This window comes from Oratosquilla oratoria, chromosome 9, assembly GCF_046742065.1.
Source record: "Oratosquilla oratoria isolate Oo_2021 chromosome 9, ASM4674206v1, whole genome shotgun sequence".
In the NCBI taxonomy this organism is placed as follows: domain Eukaryota; kingdom Metazoa; phylum Arthropoda; class Malacostraca; order Stomatopoda; family Squillidae; genus Oratosquilla; species Oratosquilla oratoria.
The window spans coordinates 61,569,016-61,593,438 of record NC_134785.1 but is presented as its reverse complement, the minus strand read 5'-3'; the positions used below and the strand labels follow the sequence as shown (position 1 = coordinate 61,593,438).

Sequence of the window (24,423 nt, the reverse complement as noted above, 5' to 3'; positions counted from 1 at the left end):
AAGGAAAAAAAATAATGGATGGGAAAATAGGTAAAAAAGATAAGGAAAACGGTAAAAAAGAAAAGAAAATGGGAATGAGGAGACAAAGGAGGAGGAGGAAAGAAGAGAAAAAGAGTAAAGACGTGGTGAGTGAGAGGTGGGTGTGAATAGGAGACCCGAGCCAAGGGGCAATTAAGGGAGGAGGCTTCACAGTAAAGGAATCACAGGAGGAGAGGAGTGAGATTGAAGAGGCGAGAGAACGACAAGGAAAAGGAGAGGGTGGTTAGCGAGACAAGAAACGAGGATAAGGATAAGGATAAGAAAGGATAACAACGTTAGCATATTGTCTACCTCTGCCAGCAAGAAGGGATTATAATTTCAATCTTTTTTTCAAAATTTCATAATCCCCAAGAGGCATTGAACGATTGTGCCGAGCTTAGGAGGTTTTGTGATCTCGGGAGTAATCAAACTGAAAGGGGACGCAGCTCAGCCAAGAACATGCAAGTGTCTAAGCTGCACACGCCCACACACGCCGCTTGCTGACGTGGTAGTTAGCGCTGAGGGTTGCCAACGCCGCAGATCCGAGTGACCTGCATTACCCAATAGGTCAGACTATACGACCTTTGAGCTCTCATCCGGGATAGTGAGCCCAACGCGTGGTTTAAGACCAAATTGAATCACACACACACACCTCGTGGGGCTGTAGTTAGAGTTTTGGCCTGTCAATACGGCGGTCCGGGTTCGACTCCCGCCCAGGGCTGAAATAATTTCAGTATCGCTTCGCTGCGGGGTGTTACTCCAACTCTCGTGGGCGGGGAGTTGTGTGTGTGTGCGTATAAGGTCACAGTATTACCCATAGATCGGTCATATATGAGCTCTGAGCTCTCATCCGGGAGGTTAATAACTGCCGATCACGAGTCCAACACGTGATCCAAAACCATGGAGAATCACACACACACACGTATCTGTAAGTGACAGGGTCCCAAGTTGTGGAAACCGAGACTAGAGTTCGAGAAAGACTATCAGCTCTCAAGAAAGTTTCCACTTGTATCTCAAGCGTATCAGAACTCGGGAAGCCTTTGGGAGAATGTGAGGCGATGGAGGGAACGGGGAGGAAGCACAGACAGAAAGGATACGAACGCGAGAACAAAGACTGGATAAATGAACCCAGAAAGGGAAGAAAGAATATACGCAGAAAACTGGACGTCTCGAGAAACGAGAGGGGGGAAGATGAAAGGGGAAAAGGAAGAGAACGAAAAATAAACGTTATGGTAATAAATAGGGGAAGCACCACAGAGATGATAAAGGAGGAAGAAAAGGAGGGGGAGGAGGGGAAGAAGAGGAGGGTGAGGAAGAGAAGGGGGGAAGAAAAGGAGGACCGGGAGGAAGAGGAGAAAGAAAAGGAGTGGAGGAAGAAAAGGAGGAGGGGAGGAAGAAAAGGAGGAGGGGAGGAAGAAAAGGAGGAGGGGAGGAAGAGGAGGGGGGAGGAAGAGGAGGAGGAAGAGGAGGAGGAAGAGGAGGGGAGGAGGAAGAGGAAGAAAAGGAGGAGAGGAAGAGGAATAGGAAGAAAAGGAGAGTGAGGAAGAGAAGGGAGGAGGAAGGAAGAGAAGGAGGAGGAGGAGGAGTAGGAAGAGGAAGTAGGACACGAAGAGGAGGGGGAAGAGGAAGTAGGACACGAAGACGTGGTCGACCAGCATCTAGACGACGGATCAGTCCTGAGAGCCTCACCAGCAACCCCCCCCCCCGTTCCCCGACAAGGTCCTTGCGAGGAAGCCTAACCTCGGGGCTTTTACACCGTGCATTACGCAAGGAGACACAAAAGAGATCTGCAAGACGAAAATAATAACGTCAAAGACAGAAGTTGTCCGGGAGGAGGAGGGGGAAACAAGGTCACCCGCCTGCCTGAGGAAAGGCCAAGTCGAAGGAGGAGGGTGCGGGGGGAGGTGGGGAGAGGGGGAGGGGGTGTGGGGGAAGGGGGGGAGTCACCAGGGGCCGGCCCTGACCAGACAGCCGCGGAGACAAGGTGAAGGACTGCTGGAAATTGAAACTTCGAAATGAAAATCAACAAACGCTGCCTGGCCATCGGGATGGCAAGGCCCAAGCCCAGCCGTCCTCCTCCTCCCACGAAGAACTAGGCCGCCCGTGCAACATGGGCGGAACTATGGCCTGGGAGTCGTGGACGTGGGAGACGAGAGCACTGGGGGGGGGGGGGAAATGGGGGAGAGGAAGACAAGGAGTTTGGAGGAGATTAGAGGGGAAGGAAGGTTTCAGCACAAGAAAGAATGGGAAAGGATGGGAAGCCAAGAGAGGGGAAAAAGAGGGGAAGGGGCAGGAAGAGGGACAAGAGGGGAGGGCAGGAAGAGGAAAAAGAGGGGAGTGCAAGAAGAGGGAAAGGAGGGGAAGACAGGAAGAGGGAAAAGAGGGCAGGGTAGGTAGAGGAAAAAGAGGGCAGGGCAGGAAGAGGGAAAGGAAGAGAGGGCAGTAAGACGGATAAGAGGGGAAGGGAAGAAGAGGGAAGAGAGGTAAAGGAGGAGGGGGCAAGAAGGAAGGAAAGGAAGGAAGGGAAGGAAAGAAGGGGAGGGGAATAAGGGGAAAGGAGAGGAAGAGACGGGAAAGGGAAGAGAATAAGTTGCGAAGGGAGGGGAAACGGAGGGTAGAGAAAGAAGGGGAAAGGAGGGGAGGGAAGGGGTTGCTGAAGATCAGACACGCGGGCAAAGGGTGTGGCACAGAGGAACGGAAGGGAGTGATACAAAGGAGGAGGAGGAGGAGGGGGAGGAGGAATGGAGAGGTCAGGCGAGATAACACGAAACGAGGTCAGGTGAGGTGATACGAGTCCAAGGTGGGGCAGGGTAAGGTGAGGGGGAAGGGTCTAGAATAGTGCGGGCGGAGGAAGGGGGGGTACCCTATGGGAAGGTAAGGGAAAGTAAGGAAAGGTAAGAGAGGGTAAGGGAAGGGGGACGGGGAAAGAGGAAGGTAGGTGTGTGGAACTGCGGGTACCGGGGGGAAAGGAAAGATGGAAATGAGGGTAGTGCTTGAGGGAAAGACGGGAGGTTCGTAACAAGTAGCTGAGCGGAAAGAGGGGACAATAGTGGTGAGGGGGAGGGAGGCGAGGGGAAGGGAGGGAAGAGGGAACGGGAGTGGTGGAGGCGAGCAAGTGGAGCGTGTGGCGAGAAAGGACGTTGTTATATATAGTGCGAGCTGGACTGGAGGGGAAGGTCGGAACGACCCGTCGTGGTTTAAAAAGCTAAGGAGCGAAAAATGGTGGTGCTGGTGGAGGGAGGAAATGGTGATGGTGATGGTGACGATGGTGATGGAGAAGAACTCACGCTAAAAAGGAAACCGAGGAAGGAGAGTCAAAGGCAAGGAGGAGATAGAGGTAACGTGTGGACTGGACGAAAAGAAAGGAACAAAGCCGTTAAGGAAAAAAAAAATTGTAAGAACTGTAGCAAGACAGGCGAAAGTTTAAGTATGAGGACAAGGCTCAAAGGATTCTGAGAAGTGTAGTGGGAGGCACGGGGGGAGGGGAGAGGGGACAGTGGATGTTGACATGGGAAGGAGGAGGAAGAGAGGAAGAGGAGGAAGAGGAGGAGGAAGAAGAGGAGGAAGAAGAGGAGGAAGAAGAGGAGGAAGAGGAGGAGGCAGTAAAGAGTGCGTGTACAAGACCATGGAAATGCATAAAAAAATAATGGAGAGAAATGGGTAATATGGAGGTAAAGGGTGCACCAGGGAAACAGGCGGACGCAGACGACGATACAGGGTCAACGAGGAGGGTAGGTAGCCAAAGTGCAAATTAGAGGCATTTACATTGGAAATAAGAGGGTCTGTGCAGACCCGAGGTCAGGCGAAAGGCGGCCACGAACAAGGAACTGAGGATGAAAGAAAATTAAAAAGGGGGAAAAACGAGGAAGGGGGAACGAGATGGAAAGGGATGATGAAAAGAGCAAACCAAGGCGGAAAGAATAAATGCCGCGAGACAAAAGAAGTGAAACTAAAAACCAAATGGACAAAAAACGCCAACAGCAGAGAGGCTATGGCAGATGCGGTTCAAAACTCGCAAGAACAAACGTGGAGGGGAAGAGAGGAAGGGACAGACCGAGATGTAACAAGCTTGAGTGGGTTTATCACATTCAGAATAGGGAAAGAAAATACAATCTCGCCAGAGTAACGAACTGTGAACGGATTCAACCACAATAACTCGATTTACATTTGCTTCGGTCCCTTTACATGTATGTATATGTACACATGTACGCATGCACACATCTAGGTTATAACATCGTCTGCAGAAGCTACCCAAGCGATGACACCTGTCGTAACGTCATGCAACGCCATTCGTTCCAAGTCTTGGACATTTGCGCCACCGTACTTAGGGAGACAAGATGGAAGTTGATGATGATGGGAGAGAATGAAACGGGGAATGAAAGATGGAAGGAAGGGAGGAAGAGATAGGAGGGAATGGAGGACGGAAAGAGGGGGAGGAAGATAGTAATCAGGCCTGCCAACCAAAAGGTCACCTCGCTGTTCTAGGTGGCATTACACGCTGGAATCAAGGAGAGTGGTTTCTGTGCCTGTAGCATGGAACTGCATACGTATTTTGCAGTTTATCATTGTCTTGGATCAAGTGTTGGACTCGTGATCGACAGCCAATATCATCCTCAACGAGAGATCCGACCTCATGTATAGATCTATAACAAACGCTGACACACATGCACACACACACACACACACACATTCCCATGCTCAAGGAGAGCAGTGACGACTAACAGTGTGACCCATGCTTTCAACCCGTAAACGACTCGAACTCTGGCATTCCATGTGGGAAGTCAAGATGAAAACCACTCACCAGCAAGCCATGTATGTGTGCGCGCGCGCGCGTTTGTGTTTATGTAGTTCCACCCAAATAAAATAAACCTTACACCAACGAATACAATTTTCCCCTCAATTACTGCAATTCACGGAAGGTATTATTCGCGGCTTCATGGCAAAACACAGGGATCAAATAACTTTAAAAAAGTGACCAGTGACTCGTATGTGACCTTTTTTCAAGTCGGGTCAAGGTCATGGTTAAAGCTGAGGACTCGAAAAGTGTTGCACTTGATGTTACCAACTATCAACATGACCTCTGACCCAGTAACTGACAAAACATAGGTCACACATTCTTGAAGACTATTTACACGAAAACGGATGTAAATGGACTTAAAAAAAATATATATATATGTATATATATGTATATATATATATATATATATATATACACTGTATATAAACCCTTCGAAGGGAAAGATTTATATAAAGATTTTTTAAGACTACCACCGTAAGGCGCACAAAGACAGCTGCTCCTAAGTGAGGTTTGATGTCCCTGGAACTTCTTGTGTGTCAACGAGTCCGTAAACCAGTGTAGCTTCCTCTATTAGATGCCAAACTGTTGCCCCTTGCTATACCATAACTTAACACGGCTACCTCCGTACGGGGTTGGGAAAGCCTTGTGAACATTCGCAGGCGCGCGCGCACACACACACACAAACACACACTGGGATGCAAATGGAAATTATGTTTATGGGAGAAAAATAAACAAATAAGAAATTAAAAAATAAATCAATAAAATTAAATAAACAAAGACAAATAAAAAATATATAAATAACCGACAGGACAATCTTGAAGAGGAATCCAGCCTGTGAGGAGGCCGAGGATGGTTGGACAAAACGCCGCCGGAGAGAGGAAAAGAAACGAAATAAAGTTCTTGGCGGCCCAATACTGGGGTGGAACGGCGGAGGCGGTTCCTGCGGTTAGTTCGAGCGGACACGGCCTGGGAAGATGGAACTGCTGGGAAAGGGGAAGAGAAGGGGGAAGGAGGGAAATAGAGAGGGGAAGGGCGAGGGGAGGGGAAAGGGAAGAGGAAAGAAAGAGGAAGGGAAAGTGAGGGGAAAGGAGGGAAAGAGAGGGGGGAAGGGAGGGAAAGAGAGGGGGGAAGGGAGGGAAAGAGAGGGAAGGAAGGAAAAAGAGGGGAGGTGGGAAAGAGGGGGGAAGGAAGGAAAAAGAGGGGAGGAGGGAAAGTGAACAAGGGAGGGAAAGAGGGGAGGAGGGTAAGGGAGAAAGAGGGAAAATGAGGGGAATGAAGGAAAGGGAGAAAGAGGTAAAGGGAGTGATGTGGAAGAAAGGAAAGTGACGGGGAAGGAAAAAGAAGACCGGCTATAGAGAAGGCGGGGAGGGGTGAGGAGTCATCTCCTAGACTGAAATCTCAAAACAAACTCCCACAATACAAACGAAAAAAGGGGAAGGACCAAGAGGAGAAACAACTGCAACAGGATGAAACGTTCAAAATGTAATTCCAACCTTTGAAAAGGAGGAAATCCTCGACTCGACGAGGTCGCGAGGGAAACAGAAGACCCTATCACCACTACCACCACATCTTAATTCTTCAAATGGTTTGATTGAAGTGGACAAGAAATCTGAAGAGATTTTGGGGGAAGAGAGGTCCCGGCCTGAGATGAAGAGACAGACAGATACAGATGGAGAGAAAAGGAGAGAGAAAGAGAGCAAGAAAGAGTGAGAGTGAGAGAGAAAGAGAGATATGGGGGTAGGCATAGAGCATGTCCCAGTACAGTAAGTCCACTTCCACAAAAATAAATATAAAATTAAACATGAAACCACGTGAACGGACAAAAATTGGGAAGTAAATTCACGAGAAGTGAAAATGACGTACAAGAAATCGCCAAGTGAAGGCGTTCAGTGGAAGTGCTTAATAAATGAATAAATAAATATATCTATGGACTTCGAAGAGTCGGTGACAGGTCCTTCCAAGAACTTAGACCTAACGAAACTACTCTGTCACAAATGGACAGGGGTAGAATCCTAACACACCAAGGTAGCTAACACGTTTCTATACAATGTCCGTCTTACTCAACCGAGGGCCGCGGACCCTGACAGAAACCTGGCTCCGAATGGTCGAGACCCCAAGGGCCCCAAAGTCCGTCCCTAGCCTCCCAAACGTGTAAACGTTTCTGGCACCAATAGACAACAATCACTGTGCTGAAGGGAGTAATGTAACAGTAACTTATCATGCCTGAACCCACAATTGACAACACCCTCTAACAACACCTCTGACTGGTGATCTTACTTCCGCCAATCCCCTCTCAACTTCCCCCATCCTCTCGATGATGCACAGGTGGTTACGGAAAGCGTGAGAAGGAATCAAACCAAGGGGAGAGGGGAGAGGGGGGAGAAAAGGGGAGGAAGCGGAGATGAAGCCGCCTAAGAGGATCCCCCCTCCCCTCCCCTCCCCCCTTCACCAACCAAACTCCTCACGTCAATAATGATCGGAAGACATCGTGCAACTCGCGCGCACCGCGGGGGTTTGTGGGTGGCTGGGTGGCTGGTGGCTGGGTTGGCTGCCTTCCCCCCCAACCCTGCCCCTCCCACAGCCCCCTCGATCAATGTGTCACCAGACAACTTCTTCTGACACGCCTCCCTTGTTCACCAGCAGACTGCATCATCACTCACTCTTCGTGGGGACTATGGCACCCAGTGCCGGCCACTGTCAACAATTCCCCCGTCTCTCGTTCCCACATCTCCACCAGTAGGCTGCTAGCCTCGCGTTCTAGGGCACTTCCGGTTCTCACGTGCAGCAGCGCCACCTCACCCACGCCGCCGCCACCTCCACCACCAATCTGTTACCGTGTCTATTTTCTCGTTTCCCGTTGGCCTACTCGGGGGGCAAGCTGGCTCATATTCCAAGTGCAAAGCTCACCCAGGACCCATGGCTCAAGGTAGGATGAAGAGAGGGAGAGGAAGGAGAGGGAGAGGAGGAGGAGGAAGAGGAGGAGGAGGAGGAGGAGGAGGAAGAGGAGACGAAGATGAGCAGTAGAAAGAGGGAGAGGAGGAGGAAGAGGAGACGAAGATGAGCAGTAGAAAGAGGGAGAGGAGTAAGATGAGGAAAGAGGAGTAGGAGGGAGAAGAGCAGGATGAGGAAGGATAGGGTAGGAGGAGGGAGAGGAGGAGGACGAGGAGGGAGAGGAAGAGGGTGAAGTTGGATGAGGAGGGAGAGGAGGAGGAGGGTGAAGTTGGATGAGGCGGGAGAGGAGTAAGAGGAGGGAGAGGGAGAGGAGTAGGAGGAGAAGGGAGAGTAGGAGGAGGAGAGTGAAGTTGGATGAGGAGAGAGAGGAGTAGGAGAAGGGAGAGGAGTAAGAGGAGGGAGAGGAGTAAGAGGGAGAGTAAGATGAGAAGGGAGAGTAGGCTGAGGAGAGAGAGTAGTAGGATGAGAAGAGAGGAGTAGGATGAGGGGGGAAATAAGGAGATAGAGATGGAAGAGGAAGAGAGTGGAGAAAGGAAAAAGGAAGGGGAGAGAGAGAGGGAGAGACAGGGGGGGAGGGGAAAGGGCGAGGAGAGGGAGCGCGAAGGAAGAAGAGAGAAGAAGAGACAAGGGAAGAGGAGAGGGGGGGGGGAAGGGAAGGATCTCCATGTTCGAAATGATTGTCCACCTACATGTAGCACGACAGGTACACCATGACCCTTCTCTTGATCCTACTATAAATAGGTTAACCGGTTAATATTACATTACGACAACATTCCCGCTTTCCCCTTACGCACGCACGGACGCACACACACACGCAGTGAAGCTGGCGATGAATATGGAGAGAATGATACAAGGTGGTCTTGTCAACGGATAGTCTTCTTTCATGCCGTTTGAGACCTTTAATCGGTAATAACAAAGTTTCTGCCTTTTATTAGGCTAAGGAACCCGTCCCTATGGCTGAGTTTTTAAATGTATACAATAAGGTTCTCCTTTTTTTTTTCTTAGTTCTCTTTAATGAACCTTTTATACCATCGCATTGATCTGGTTAGGAAAGTGGTAACACATCAAGGCCACGACAAAACAAGACTTCTGTGTTAACAGAACATAACCCCACAAGGACGCCACCGCCGTTAACGTTGCACCACTGCGTCAACGATAACAACATATTTTCATCAGCAAAGCGACGCCAGAGGTACGTTTATCAGTATAATCTAAACTCTCATTATAGTCAATCAAAAATATATAAATGTCAGTCATGTATTGAACATATAGAAATAGTACCTGTTTTTCAAGACATCTGTATTAATGCAACATCAACGCTAAGATATTCTTGATATTAGACAGGTAACATTCGGGTGTACGTGATAGTACAAAAGATAACGTACACGTGCCAAAGTGATGAATCAACACGGCTTACTGCTGGTGCCACCCCCGCCCATCAACGTGCACAAGTTAGGACAGTCTAAGTGAATGTACGGAAGCATAACTATTCAGCTGTGGAGCCTGTTAGGAGCAAATTGACATCACATCGCTCGGAGGACGCAGCCTTTGTTTATCATCATCCTCTGGCGTCGCCGCCCGCAGAGCGAGGTGGCTAGATACAAGGGAAGCGTCCTCCCCTGCATTTTATCACTCATTATCACACGCACCACCCTCAGTTTTCACCATTACAGTCATGCAAACACTCTGTCTCGTCGCATTCTCAGTATTACTGCCGATTCATAACGGGTGCATTCTTCTTGCGGAACGCGTCGTCGCTTCGCGCACATGTGCGCTTGTTCGACATCCTGACTATGTTCTTGACTCCTTCCTAGGGTAATACCTCTTGCTCTTGTTCCCAGTATCGCAGTCTGCAGTACTAAACTGAATAAAATTGGCTATTTTTATCAAAATAACTAATATAAAGACAAGAGGGAAAGAGGGAGAGGGGCAGCAGAGGTAGATGGAAAGTAAGTGAGGGAGGAGATTCCCTAACTTCTTTTACATTTTCACACAAACAACCGTAATCTGGCGAATGCTCCAATTTCCCAACTACTATAAGCTAATGAAAGTCCCACAAACAATAGAGCCAATAGTCTACGGTTTCTATGGTTTTCATGTCAGTGAAACACAAGGCAACACATAACCTCCAACATGATTGCAGTATATCTAGCACTCGCCAACCGCCACTTGTGCGAACGTTTGAGCCGACATAAACCAATTTCGGGAATTAACCCACGACATAAAATACCAATTCCTTAAGTGGGTTTCTGTCCTGGGCCCAAACCTCCGCACATGTGGCGGTCGGCGAATGTTGGGTTAAGAGACCTAGGTGTAAATGTTTAAGAAAATTAAAATGTTGAACGAAACCCCACTAAACCCCGCTTCCGCCAACTCTGAGATGAAATAGTATTATAGGTGTGAGATCACAAGAGGTTGAAGATAATGGGTTGCCATAGAGACAGAATGTCATAAGGTCAGACAACCAATAACACTAACAAAGTGAGGCATATGACTTGCATGGAGAGGTTACTACATGATACTTTGTACCTGTAACTTCACTGCAAAAATCCAAACCAAGCACAATTCCTCTTGAGTTGAAAAAGTACCACTTAAGCCTCACATTCTGGTAGTAGCAAACAAGTACACATAACACCAATCTACTTCAGCAGCACATGGGTGAACTAGAGAAACTTTTAATTGGAGAAGATAAAAAAGTGGGGCAAGTACAGACCTGTTCAACAAAAATCAAACCCTTATTCACTACCATTTAAATGTGCCAACAATGATAAGGGATAAAGATAGTCCAGCAATACAGAGCACAAGGCACCAGCTGGAAGCAGTTACCTTGTCCTACTACAATCAAAGAATGCCAAGATGGTTTGGGCATATACAAAGAATCAGTGAGGAGAGTAGGAAAAAGTGTGCCAAGCAGAAGTGGATAAAGGTAACTTGAGTAAAAGACCAAGAATGAGGTGGGTGGATGGAGTGAAGAGAGTACTGGATGAAAGAGGAATGTCTGCTGGACAAGGGGTGCAAAGGATAAGAGTGAATGGAATAGTTGCAAATGTGCAAGGGAATGAAGAAGAGTCCAAAGAAATGTTCTTGTCTGCTTTGTAAATTTCTTGAGTGGCTGAGGGGAGGGGATCAACATATAACAAAGCAGTGGATGTAGACCCGCTCCAGCTGTGTTGTGCCTTGTTTTGCCTTTGACCTAAGTAGTATGGCAGTGGATGAGAATGACCCTTTCATCCATGAGGTGCTAAGATGAAAAGGGCACCAAATGTGGCTCATGGTGAGTGAATGCTTTGACTCTGCAACCTCCTTTGTAAATGGGAAAGGGCCTTTTAGCACATACACACCTTTCATTCCACCAAGGCATTTACTCAACTCCTTTACTATATGAATCAACTCCACATCCCATTCTCCATTCACTGTTACATGCAACTCCTGATATAACTGTTCCTTTGGCACATTCCACCTGACATCTTCCCATGTACGTACAACTTAACATTTACTCGCACTTATTCACAAGCTTGTTCGCTCAAACCCTACCAATTTCAGTCACCAACTTCTTCAGTATCTCCCCAGAATCAGCCACAAGGAGGGTTACCTTCCTACATCCTTCCATTATCAACCATCAGTTTCAGAGCTCTGTGCAATACTCATGCATTCACTTCCATTAGCACTGAAACTATAGAGATGATGCATAACTACCATATCATGACCAAATTATACTGGTTATCTGATTGAACCATAAAAAAAAAAAAAAAAAAAAAAAAAAAAAATTGCTCATCTAAATAATCAAATAAATAAACAGAAAATAATAATACAAATCAACAAACAAACATGTAATAAAAAGCAAAGAAAGCAGTCTGGAATTTTGAACGAGGAATAATAATAAAGTAACAAGAAGTATCTTATTGACAACCACCACCATTGATTCTATAACAAAAAATTGAACCAAAGTAACAAAACCACAGCATCTGGTTACAATTTCAAAATAATGTAAAGTTATCAGAAATACCAAAATTACACATAACAAGACAATCTTTTAAATTGTCAAATGGTGCATAAAAACTCATGAAATATGGCAGGATCCTTTTCAAGTTTAAGATATAGTTCTAATGCACAACAAGCTCACTTACACAAGTCTGACATACATGATCTGTAAATCAATGTATTGAGGAAAATGAAACTATGTTATGGAAAAACTGTGCCAAATAACTTGGATGCAAAGTAGGTCAAACATAAACTTCACATGCAAAACACTTGAAAAATCTGGGAAATGAATAGAACACCTGGAAAACTGCAATCAGATGCACCCTTACTAGAGTAACGAGAACAATATGGACAATTTACATAATCTTAGGTCCCAAGGAAGTAGATAATGAATCACTGGAGAGGGAAAGGAAAATAATACTAATAATAATCGAATAATAATGCATAAATGAATAGAAAATAATACTAAAAAATAATCACATTAATAAAAAATAAATGGTATGTGCATATATTATATATATATATACATACATACATACATACATACAAACAAACAAACAAACACACACAAAGTATATAAATATAATAAAGGTAGGTGTGTGTGGGGGGGAAGGAATACTGCAAAAGTTGAACATGAGTGGAATCAACAGCTGAAGAAAAACTGCTACAATCTGAGAGTACTCAAAGATGGAAGTGGTAACAAAAGTACATTACAAAAAGAATACATGCTGGTACCAGTCATATACGTAAACGATCGAGACAAAGAATAGTAATACAAACATAGTTCCAGTGGGGAGAATAGTAACACACATGGTTTATCAGATTACCAGCAGACACTCCTGTTCCAGTGCAGTGCAACACCCTAATCTAATCCAATCACAGCACAAAGCCATGCATCTGAAACGTTTTGGGATTATCTTAAGGGCAGCCTATACTAGCCATGATGGGGCACCTTGATCAAACACACAGGTATGTTAACAATCTGTTTTGGATCATGTGCTGGAGTTGTGAATGACAGCCATCATCCTTCCAGAAGAGAGCACAAAACCTAACATTTTTTCTAATTGTGGGTAACGCTAAGAACTCGAACATCACACAACCATGTCCTTGTTTAAGGAGACAGTAACAGATTGCAGTATCAATGATAGAATTTCGTGCTGAACAGTGCGTGCGTGCGTAAGCGTGTGCTTGTATTTACAGGGAAAATGACCAACATCCATTATTTTACTCTAAAACAATCCCTTTGGTAAACTGAGAACTTGCAACATGTATGTCACCTAACCCAGCACGAGATTATGCATTCACGCCAATAATTCAATACTTGGGACGAATACGTCCCCGACGTTTTCGGATTTCTCTCTCATTGCAGGGTTGGTTGCACGATCCTACCATCCCATAACCCCCCCCTCCACCACCCCCTACCCCCTCCTCATAATCCACACCGTATCCCTGAACATGTGGTCGAGCATCTTAAATCCTGAATATAAGGATTTAATCTCAATCTCAAAATATACACCCATCCATATACATATACGTACATATATATTCATATTATGCCTGATCAACAATAAACCTAAGTTGTTTTTAGGGAACAATTTAAAATTCCATGAATACACAAATACCTTATCTCGCCTAACATAAACATAATGTATAAACAACATGTACATCACATTAACAACGTGGAATACACCATGACTGCCAACATATGGTAACATTTCGTTATTCCCCAGTTACCTAAATTACTTATACATTAACATATTACTCCCCAATCCTTACATTAAGACACTAACTAACGCCTGCCACTAAGTATTGGTGACAAGACTTCGTAACGCGCAACTGGTGACGGGGATTAAGCCGAGGAGAATCGTATGCACGCGAACTCAACCAGACCAACATCTGGCTGGACAGATTCGTTTCGATGGCAGTGCGGTACCCCTCTCTCGATGTCGAAGCTTCGTTTTACGATAAATTGGTCTCTGTTACACCAGGACCCCGGAACACCGCCCCATGGGGTGCGGCAACAGCCCCCGCGCCACGCTTCCCGACCTGCACGATCACTTGCAAGCCACGCCAGGTCACCAAAGTGACCTGTTTCCACGTCCGCCGAGGACAACCGTCAAGAACGTGCGGTGACGAACGCGAGGGGCGTCGGCGTGGTGCAGTCTAGACAGGTGGTGAGGAGCTCCACCATACGGAATCCGGACGTCGTCGGCGGCAGCGGCGGAGATCGCCAACCTAAACACCACGAAGTGCGGCGGCGGCGGCGGTGTCTGACTTCGCGGGGGGCCGGGAGAACACTGACTGGCGAGGCGCGCGCTGACTCCGCCGAATCCTCTCGCTCACCCTCCTACTCCCTCGACCTGGCTCTCCACCTCTCTTCAACTCCTCTCAATCTCGCTCTCTCTCGCCCCAGGAAACCCACCACCCTGAGCCCACCAAACCGCGTACTGTCCTTACGTTTCCACTCGCTGCCTTCTCCTGCCCCCACCCCAACCCCCAGCGTCCTCCTTTAAACATTAAACCCATTCTTCCGTTTCTTCTATTGCACGTGTGCAGTTCGATCCCGACCCCCGGACCAATTCCCCGCTGACTGCCACGCCACCCAGCTATCCCTGTTCACTGGCCCCACCGCCCACAACCACAAGAGCCACCCTTCTTGTACCCCTCCCCCCACCCATGCACATCGACTGCACAAGACCACCTCACCCTTAAGCACCAAGGTAACCTCCTGCACCTGCCTCCCCCCCCCCCCCGTCGCCGCTAAAATCCTCAACGCATTTCTTGGGGTTTGGGGGCTTTTGTCCACCCGATCTCTCTGACGCCTTACCCCACCCCCCCCGTATCCCTGCACAATCCCAAGACTAATCACAACTCTTGACAAGTACTCTGGCTGCCGTTGGTTCATTCCATTCGGCCGTGGCACATCCCCGACACAGAAAGAGGGGGAGAGAGAGGGAGTGGGGAGAAAGAGAGGCATTCCTCCCAGGACCTTCGCAATTTACATATTTTGTTCTGGCTCTATCCACGTGATTCCATTTAGCCGTGTGTGTGTGGAGGGGGGGGGGGACCGCCTGCGGAGCGAATGGATGACACGAAGTAAAAATGCTCCTATAAATCTAACATCGAGATTTCCAAAAATTCAAAGTTATACGAGCGGTTGGGTGGTATAATTCTTGTCGAAATATACAACCAAGAACAATTGAAAACAAAATAGAAATAAATAATAATAAATATTAAATTCTGTGCAGAAAGCAACCAGCATAATGAAAAGCTTTTGCAAATTATGGAATACAAATTTGGTTCATATATCAGAAATTACACAAAATTCACGTGTTTCACATCGACAATGTTCTCGATCATTCCAGATGACGTCAGACGATTTTATTCTGCCAAGGAAATTCTCAAAGGCACGTGTTAATGAATGGACACTACATAGACATCATTGTCCCATACATGATTTACGTTTAGAATCTGAATCACCTCATAATGTGATGACGGTTGTTGTTTTTGGGTACACATTTTCAGACATAATCCGTTATTATATTTTATTTACGAATGTATCTATTTTCTCTTAAATAATTTTCCCCTAAAGAATTTCGCAACACATATAGTTGGTAACATAACAACGCATTTTTTTGTTCTAATAATGAAATTATGGCCACTCCCGTCCCACGTGGAGAACGATAAGAGATAAAGCGATTCGACAATTCGTACAAAATGGCGCTACCTTCCGTGTGACGTTCGTTAAAATAAAATACACAAAACAACAAATAAATAAATATAATAAAATAACAGTCACGTTATTAAATCATAACGCTAGATTAAATATCAAGTCCAGCAACATTCTTAAACAAAACTTTCGAAATTACGAGTCTGATCGGGAAAGGGTAGATGCAAAACGATTCCGTGAAGTTCCCGCCGGTCTTAAACGTTCTCTTTTCATTCATTCATTTTACTTCATTTTGGTTAATCAATCCATCTACTTTCCTGTCTTGAGCCAACGAGACATCAACCCACGGAAATAAACTAGTTACGTCAGTGAATCCATTCATTTTGGCGCCACAAGCTTCTCTCAACCTCGGCCCAACGGACGTCGGTAACTGAACCCACCCCCCACCCCCCGCCCCCCTCCGTCCTTGCGTAACGGATCTGTCTCCACGAAGACACGCTTGACCCACGTCCAGTGGTCGTCAGCTTCTGTCTAAAGCGGATGGAGACGGTATTAATGTAGGTGAGGGATGAGGGAGGTGGTGGAGGGGGAGGTGGAGGATATAGAGGAGCAGTTGGGAGGGAGAGGAGGGGAGGAGGAAGGGAGAAGAGGCGAAGGAAGAGGGAGAGAAAGAGGAAGAGGAGAAGGGTAAGAAGGAAGGGAGAGGGATAGAAAGAGGAGGAGACGGAGGAAGATGATGAAGAGGAGGAGGAGTTGGGAGATGAGGAAGGAGGAGAGTACGGGAGAGAATATGGGAGAGGAAGTGAGATGAGGAGGAAGAGTACGGGAGAAGAGTGAGGCGGGGAGAGATGAGGTAACGAGGAGAGATGGACTGGAGAGAGGAAGACGAGGAAGAAAGGAGGAGGAGGAGGGGGAAGGGATGGACTGGAGAAAGGAAAATGAGGGAGGAAGAGGGGAGTCTGATGAAGAATGAAGGGAGGAGGAAGAAAGGAGGAAGAGAGGAGGAAGGGAGGAGGAAGGGAGGAGGAAGAGGAGGAGAAAGGGAAAGGAGAGAGGGAGGAGGAATGAAGAGGATGGGAGAGGGAGGAGGAAGGGGGAGGGGGAAAGGAGAAAGGGATGATGAAGGAAGAGGAAAGAAGACGAAGAGAGGAGGAGGAGGAGGAGGAGGAGGAGGAAGGGAATAAAAATTTCATTGGCGATAACGTGTGCTTCGCTCCACGAGGACATCATCGCGCTGAAGAAGAGGAGGAGGAGGAGTCATAGAGAGATGGTAAAGGAGAGAGTCTAGGAGGAAGGGAGGGAGGAAGGGAGAGTGATGAGCATTCTCTGCCTGGAGATTAACCCATTCAACTCCGATGACAAGATGTCTTGTCATTTGATCAAATAAAACAAAAAATCATAATAAAACAACAAAATGTTTGATGATCAAACAGCACCAGAAAAATATGACGTCATCAGTCCTCCTCGAGGAGGAGGACTGACGACGTCATATTTTTCTGGTGCTGTTTGATCATCAAACATTTTGTTGTTTTATTATGATTTTTTGTTTTATTTGATCAAATGACAAGACATCTTGTCATCGGAGTTGAATGGGTTAATCTTGAAGGAATCTCACGTGACGTGTCTGCGACCCCCCCCCCCACCCCACCCCATCCAAAAAATACAATAAAATAAAACAAATATAATAAATAAAATGAAATCATAAAAATATACATATAATATACAATATAACCGATAAATAACATATAATACATAAGCACAGACATGCAAAAAAACACAAGTGTACCGGGCATATCAGTTAAGCCAATGACTAATTGAGCCACAGTCCAGCCGGCCTGAGCTTTCTGATTGGTGCAGAGCCCAGCGCCATAGAGTTTACCATCGATCTGACTTCCCATCCATCCATCCATCCATTCATCCACCCAAGGCCTCTAATCAAGCATCCAGGTCGTCGGCAAATTGGCCGACTGACGAACGCGTGACGGACGCTAACTTCACCTTTAAAGTCTTTTTTTTCCCAGTGGCAGGGGGCTCTCCACATCCCCCAAACGACCCCGAAAACTCTTCAGCCCGATGGTGCGTGCTACAGGTTTCATTCCAGGGGTATGTGCTTCTGTGTGAGTGTGTGTGTGTGTGTGTGTGTGTGTGTGTGTGTGCATTTACCTAGTTGTATCTTACGGGAAAGGGAGCTACGCTCGTAGGGTCCCGTCGTAGTATGTTCCATACATCCACCACCCTGTGGGGAAAGCTGTTCTTTTTCATGTCTCTTCTATAAATGTTCTTTGTGAGCTTCCTTCTATGTCCTTTTGTGTTTCCCTTATTGTGTTTGTGTGTGTGTGTTTGTGTTTTTGTGTTTGTGTTTTTGTGTGTGTGTTTGTGTGTGTGTGTGTGTGTGTGTGTGTGTGTGTGTGTGTGTGTGTGTGTGTGTGTGTGCGTGCGAACATTGATTTCGACCAATGAAGACATATTGCATTCCAGGGGCATGCGTTCGTGTGTGTGTGTGTGAGTGAGAGTGAGAGAGAGAGAGAGAGAGAGAGAGAGAGAGAGAGAGAGAGAGAGAGAGAGAGAGAGAGAGATAGAGAGAGAGACCCGTCATCCCATTGGTTGGCAACGATCCTCAGGCCTTCCCAAAGATTATTCTGGAAAAAAACTTTGGACCAGTCTGAGCAGCATACATCCATGACGACTTTAGAACTTTTTTTTCTAATACCAGACAATTCTATTCACTTGAACGAGTACGCCACGTGAATATATCCGAATCCGCAGTGGCCAGCGTCCCGCCGCGCCGCGCCGGGAGAAAACATCCAAACAGACGCACAACTCTGAAGTATTAAAGTGGCGTGCGCGTTCGGGTCCTCACAAGGGACGGCTGCGGGAGAGGTCCGCCCCTGTGGCGCCTCCAGGATCGAGTGACAACAAAACAACAACAACAACACGGTCAATACCAAGAACAGAATACTTACATTACGTTGTCTTCTAGCACTCTATCCACGTACCTGCAAAAAAGGAAAATGGTACATTGAATAATCACATCTGCACAAACGAATGCAAATTCAAATACATGTACACACATGCAGGGAAAAGGTGAGGTAGAGAGAAAGAGAGGTCAAAGTAAGGAAAGCACAGCCGTTAAAGGGCAAGCGCTCACAGTGGAACTGAAACGCATTTCAGAAAATCGAGATTTTGATGCACCGCAATCTAAGAGTCTGTTTGTCGTCACCTGCCTACCGCCAGCACCCTGCCACTCTCCATGCCATCTCAAGGGTTATTCTTGGGAGGTTTGATTTACATGTTTCAGAACTTGCTGTCCACATCAACACAAGGAACACTTTTTTCGTGTGTATATATGTGTGGGGGATGGGGGGTGGGAGACTGCGCTGGTGACCCTAAAGACGTAACAGAACCCACAGGACGGAAATAACTGGCAAGATTAACCCACCCCGGCTACTAACAACCTTCCCCATTATTCCGACAACCGCCAGTTTTATTCGGCCGCAGGACCCCCCCCCTCCCCCGCAGCGAAATGGTCAACACACCAAATTCAAGAAACGTGGCGTGAGGACTCTACACTCTCCTTATGAAAACCAAATCACAAGGAGATGGGAAAACCTCAAGTGGAGGACCACCAGGGCGTCACCAGCGATAGAAAATGGCTCGAGGAGTAACTTGTACAGGAGTTACTGGTACAGACAAAGAACGAAGAACTTGAGGGAACCTATGACAGCGTGGGCCTTCCATGGACAGAGGGGGCAATGCGTTAAGAAAGGGAACACGAAACTATTGAGCGACGTGAGAGGTCCGAGGAGGTACAAGACGAGAAAGAAAAAGGTTGAGGGGCGGGGAGATAAAGAGAAGAGATAGACAGAAGGGAGAAGATATACAAAAGAGGGAAGAAGAAAGGAGGAGAAAAGAAGAAAGAGAAGACTGTCAGAAAGACCAATAATTCACACAAGGCCTCGTGCCCTAGACCTCAGAGGACACTGAGTGACCTCACCGAGATTACCCGCCCCGCCCCACTTGACCCAAGGCGACCTCACCTACAGACAAACCCCGAACGTATATCGTAAGGGACGCTACACATTCTTCTTGTGGATCTCAAAACCAGCCCAATATATTTCTTCATGATTTGTAACCGTACTTCCTGCACCATTTCCAAGAAGAAATACAACTGGTAACTGTTCCCGCCCTTTTCCAACTACATACCAGTGACACACACACAAAAACACTAATACAACAATAGCCCAACATTTCTTCCCACAAGGTGTTAGATGGGAGGGCCCGTTGCCAGTCGCTGTGAGGTTGCGGGCTTCCTGCCAGTGAAACACGAGCCAACATTAATAAAACAGCAGGAACCAAAGGCCCCAAGAATCATCGACGCATTCTAATCAAAAAAATTATGGACTCGCCCCTGGCAACACCACGCACGGAGCCGCACTGGTTTACGTGTACGACCTGAACCAGAACGTACGAGTAAGGCAGTAAGACTTAATTGCATGGGGGAAGGAAGTGAGGTGGGACCTTTTTTAATTAGGCCCCTATATAAACAAACAATAGAGGCATTGTGTGTGTTGGACTCGTGATCGACAGCTGTATCCCTCTCGGAAGAGAGCTCAGAGCTCGTATATGACCGATCTGGTAATGCTGTGACCTTACACGCACACACACACACCCAACTCCCCGTCAACGAGAATTGGAGTAACAACCCGCAGCGCATACTAAAATTATTTCAGCCCTGGGTGGGATTGTGTGTGTGCGCGCGCGCGCGCGTGTGTGTATCTGTGTGGCATGTGCGTGTCTTCATGTATATCTGCGTTTTTATTTGCAAGCATCTCTCCGAGCGCGTGCAGGCGGGAGAAACTAACACGACCGAAAGTCGCACGACCCATTTGCGCGGTTCAGAGGTCGAACTGGAAGCGCAGGAAGGTCGTACTTCGATCGAAGCCAGCGTTAAAAAAAAACGCGCGAATGACACAACCAAGAGCAGAAGCGAGGAACTAAACAAGACGCTCCCACACGTTTTGGGTCAAGAGGGATCACCACGACAGAGAAGTGGTTAAACGCTTCCCCGACTCGAGGAGGATTGACGAGCTCGTGGACGAAGATTAGGTCGTTCTCGACAAGGCCGGTTCGTGGATGTTGGACCTTACCGACTATTGTTGTATCGGTAACGGCTAAACAAGACGACGTGACACTTGGCAAGAACCTCTCTCTCTGAAGCGAGAGCAGCCGTTAGGTACAAGTGAAATGGAAGAACATCATCAGGCCTATCTTTGTACAATAGCATGGTTGTGTAATGGACGGTGCCGTAATGCATGGAAGGGAGTGGGTGGGGGATGGGGGGAAGTGATTGTGTGTGAATGATATTTTGATGCAGCCCTAAAGGATTTCTCCCATTCTTCTCTTTCTGCATGAGTGGGTGGAGATGGAGAGGGAAGGGGGGGTCGCAGATTAAATGAAGCGGCCTTGCTGTGGATGTGCTGTGTCTTGCTGCACTGTTTAAGACCCGGGGCAATGGGCAAGAAGTAGGATTGATCCGTCATCCAGGAGGAACCAAGAAAAGAGGGAAGGAGGGGATGGCGAATGGGAGTGGAGTGGGTGGGGATGAAATGGGTGGGAGTGGAATTATGCCTTTTGACTCCTGGCTACCTCCCTTGTAAGGAGGAAAAAAGCCCTTGATATATGTATATACAGTGCCCACACTATCTTATGCGAGGTGAGGAGGAGAACAGGGTGGAAAGGGGTTTGGGAGATAGGGTTGATGAAAGAGTATTAGGATGGTTTGGACACATGGAAAGAATGGGTGAAGAAAGACTAGTAAAAGAGGTATGGAAGGCAGATGTGGAGGGAGTGAACATGAAGGGATGTCCAAGGATGAGGTGGATGGATGGGGTGAAAGGGGCTTTGGGGAAGAGGGGAATGTCTGTTGAGGAAGGACGGGAGAGGACAGAAGACAGGGGTGAATGGAGAGTGATTGTGTATGGATGTTGTGATGCATGAGGTGGAGTGGGCGGGGGGATGGGGGGTGAGGTAGTATGTGTGAGCAAATTTTGAAGAAGCCCGAGGGAATTTCTCCCTGTCTTCTCCTTTTATGCATAGGGGGATGGAGAGGGGGGGTCGCCGATTTAATGAAGTGGCCTTGCTGTGGATGTGATGTGTCTTGCAACACTGCTTCTGACCCAGGGCAGTGGACAGGGTGCAGGGATGACCCTTCACCTGTGTCTTGCGACACTGCTTCTGACCCAGGGCAGTGGACAGGGTGCAGGGATAACCCGTCATACAGGAGGTGCTAAGATGAGAGGGAGGGTGGAGGGGTGTGGAGTGTATTCAGGGATGGGATGGGTGGGAATGATCTTATGCCTTCTCCTTTTTGGCTACCTCCCTTGTAAGGGGGAAAAAGCCTCGGTACCCATCAATAAGGCAAACAGTCTTAAAACTACACACACACACACACACACACAAAAAACAAAACAAAAAAAACAGAAAATTTACATGAACACAAATCTATGGAAGCAAACACAAACCCACTCATCTATCACATAACCCATAAAAACATAACAGGATACTACTTGAACATTCACAAACTGCAGCACCCTCAGTATTCAGTACATTAATTTAAAAACATGTACACAGATTACAAGAATACTTAACTGTTAACAAATATAATACTTCAAGCAACCCTACACATTAACCCACATGAGAAATTTTCTAAGAAAGTACAAGAAAGCAAAAAAACAGAAATATGAAGGAGGCAGAAAGAGCCTGTACATGTTTGATATGAAGAGAGAAGTGGGGTGACCCTGATGGATAGTGAGAAATATGGAAGTGAGGTGGAGAGCAGGGGTGGATAATTTGCACATACATTTGATCAAAGGGTACAGAGATGGCTTATACATATGGAAAGTGAGGTAAGAAATACAAAGTCTGGAAAGCAGAAATGGATCAGAGAACCTGAGCGGAAGACCAAGAATGTGGTGGATAATTTGCACATACATTTGATCAAAGGGTACAGAGATAGCTTATACATATGGAAAGTGAGGTAAGAAATACAAAGTCTGGAAAGCAGAAATGGATCAGAGAACCTGAGCAGAAGACCAAGAATGTGGTGGATGGATTTGGTGAAGGGTTGTGTTGGTTGTAAGAAGAGCATGCAAAAGATAGTGAATAGATAAGGAAATGACACTTCCTGAAAAGACTTATTAGTGGCTGCACTTGCTTTGTAAGTGTATATGTTACAGTTAGAACACGTACCTAGGGATTACGCGTAATCCCTGAATGTTTCAGTGAATACGCGTAATCCCCGTTTCACTAACCTAACCTAAGGTTAGGTTAGTGAAACGGGGATTACACGTATTCACTGAAACATTCAGGGATTACGCGTAATCCCTAGGTACGTGTTCTTACTGTAACATATACAGAGTGTAGGGAGGGAGGGGGGAGTTGTTATGCAAGAAGCAGCCGGGGTAATCCTACTATGACCACTGGAAACTGTTGTGGAAGTGGTCTTGCTGCATTGACTGACACTAGCTGTGCAGCAGGGGACAGGAACAACTCTGGGCGTAATGTGCGTGTATACTTTGCCTAATCCACCCCTGTATAAGGGGGGACAGCCTATGGTAAGTGATGCAAGTGCATGAAGTCTGTCACTTTGCAATTTGTAACTCATGACAGAAACACAGGAGCAATATGCCTAGACATGTTCAGTAGAATACGAGACTTCATGCCAAAGTAGAACACAGCAAAGAAAAACAAGTCAGCTGTGGGAAAAAATAAATAAAATAATAATAATAATAATAATTACTTACCTTTAGTATTGATTTCCAAAAGAGGCTTTCTTGTTGCAATAATAGCTGCGTTGACTTTTGCATCAAAGCGAGGGGTCATCGTGAGACAAGAAGTAGGCAGTCTTGTTGGGATGTAGCCTAAGAATACAAAATATTACAAACGTTAGAAAAAAAATTGTATCACTAATCTTACTTCTAAGGGAAAAGGGGACAAGTGTGAGTAGTAATTTCAGAGGGATCAGTTTGTTGAGTGTAGTTGGGAAGGTTTATGAGAGGATTTTGAATGAAAGGATTAGAAGAGGAATAAGAGGATGTAATTGGTGAGGAATAGTGTGGGTTTAGGGCAGGTAGGGCTTGTGTGGATCAGATTTTTTGTAGTAAGGCAGATATGTGAGAAAGCTTTAGGAAAAGGTAAGGACTTCTTTGGGCCTTAATGGATGTGGAAAAGGCTTGAGACAGGGTAAACAGGAAGACACTGTGGGAGGTATTGCAGATATATGGGATAGGAGGAAAGCTGTTAAGAGCAGTCAAGAGTTTTTACGAAAGTAGTAGAACCTGTGATGGAATTAGAAACAGAGCGAATGGTTTGAGGTAAAGGGATGCGTCATGTCACTATGGCTGTTCAATTTATACATGGATGGGTTGGTGTGAGAGGTAAACAAGGGTAATGGGCCAGGGATTGGATAGTTAAAGAAAATGAAGAAAAATGGGAGATAAGCCAGTTGTTGTTTGCTGACTACACTGTACTTGTAGCAGGGGTCAGAAGTTAGCGACCAAGTTTGGGAAGATGTGTGATTGAAGGAAGTTGAAGATAAATGTGGGTAAAAGTAAGGTGATGAGATGTACAAGGGGAGAGGATGGCAGCAAATTGAAGTATCAAGGAGGAAAGACTGGTGGAAGTGGATGGCTTTAAATACTTGGGGGTGAATGTGGTGGGAAAGGAAGGAATGAAGGCAGAATGTAGATTGAGAGAAGTGAGTAATTGCCTTGGTGGATTAAAGTGTAACGAGAAATAGACATTTGGGAATGGATGCTAAGAGGAGATTGTATGAAGGGGTGATTGTGCCAACAGCATTCTATGGGGCAGAAACATGGAACATAAGAGAGGAAGAGTTTGAGATTAAATATCTGAGAAGTATGGTAGGGTTACTAGGCTGGATAGAGTGAGAAACAAGGAGATGAGGAGGAGAATGGGGGTGGAAAGGGAGTTGGGAGACAGGGTT

General features: G+C 46.5%; 1 protein-coding gene across 2 annotated transcripts in view; it reads right to left on the bottom strand.

Moving 5' to 3' along the window:
• polo (Serine/threonine-protein kinase polo) overlaps positions 1 to 24,423 on the bottom strand; it is a 70,780-nt gene that overhangs the window by 36,738 nt on the left and 9,619 nt on the right. For both annotated transcript variants that reach the window (XM_076190661.1, XM_076190662.1), the window contains exon 5: positions 23,222 to 23,338. In XM_076190661.1, coding sequence (XP_076046776.1) covers positions 23,222 to 23,338 — 117 coding nt within the window. The remainder of the gene's footprint in view (positions 1 to 23,221; positions 23,339 to 24,423) is intronic.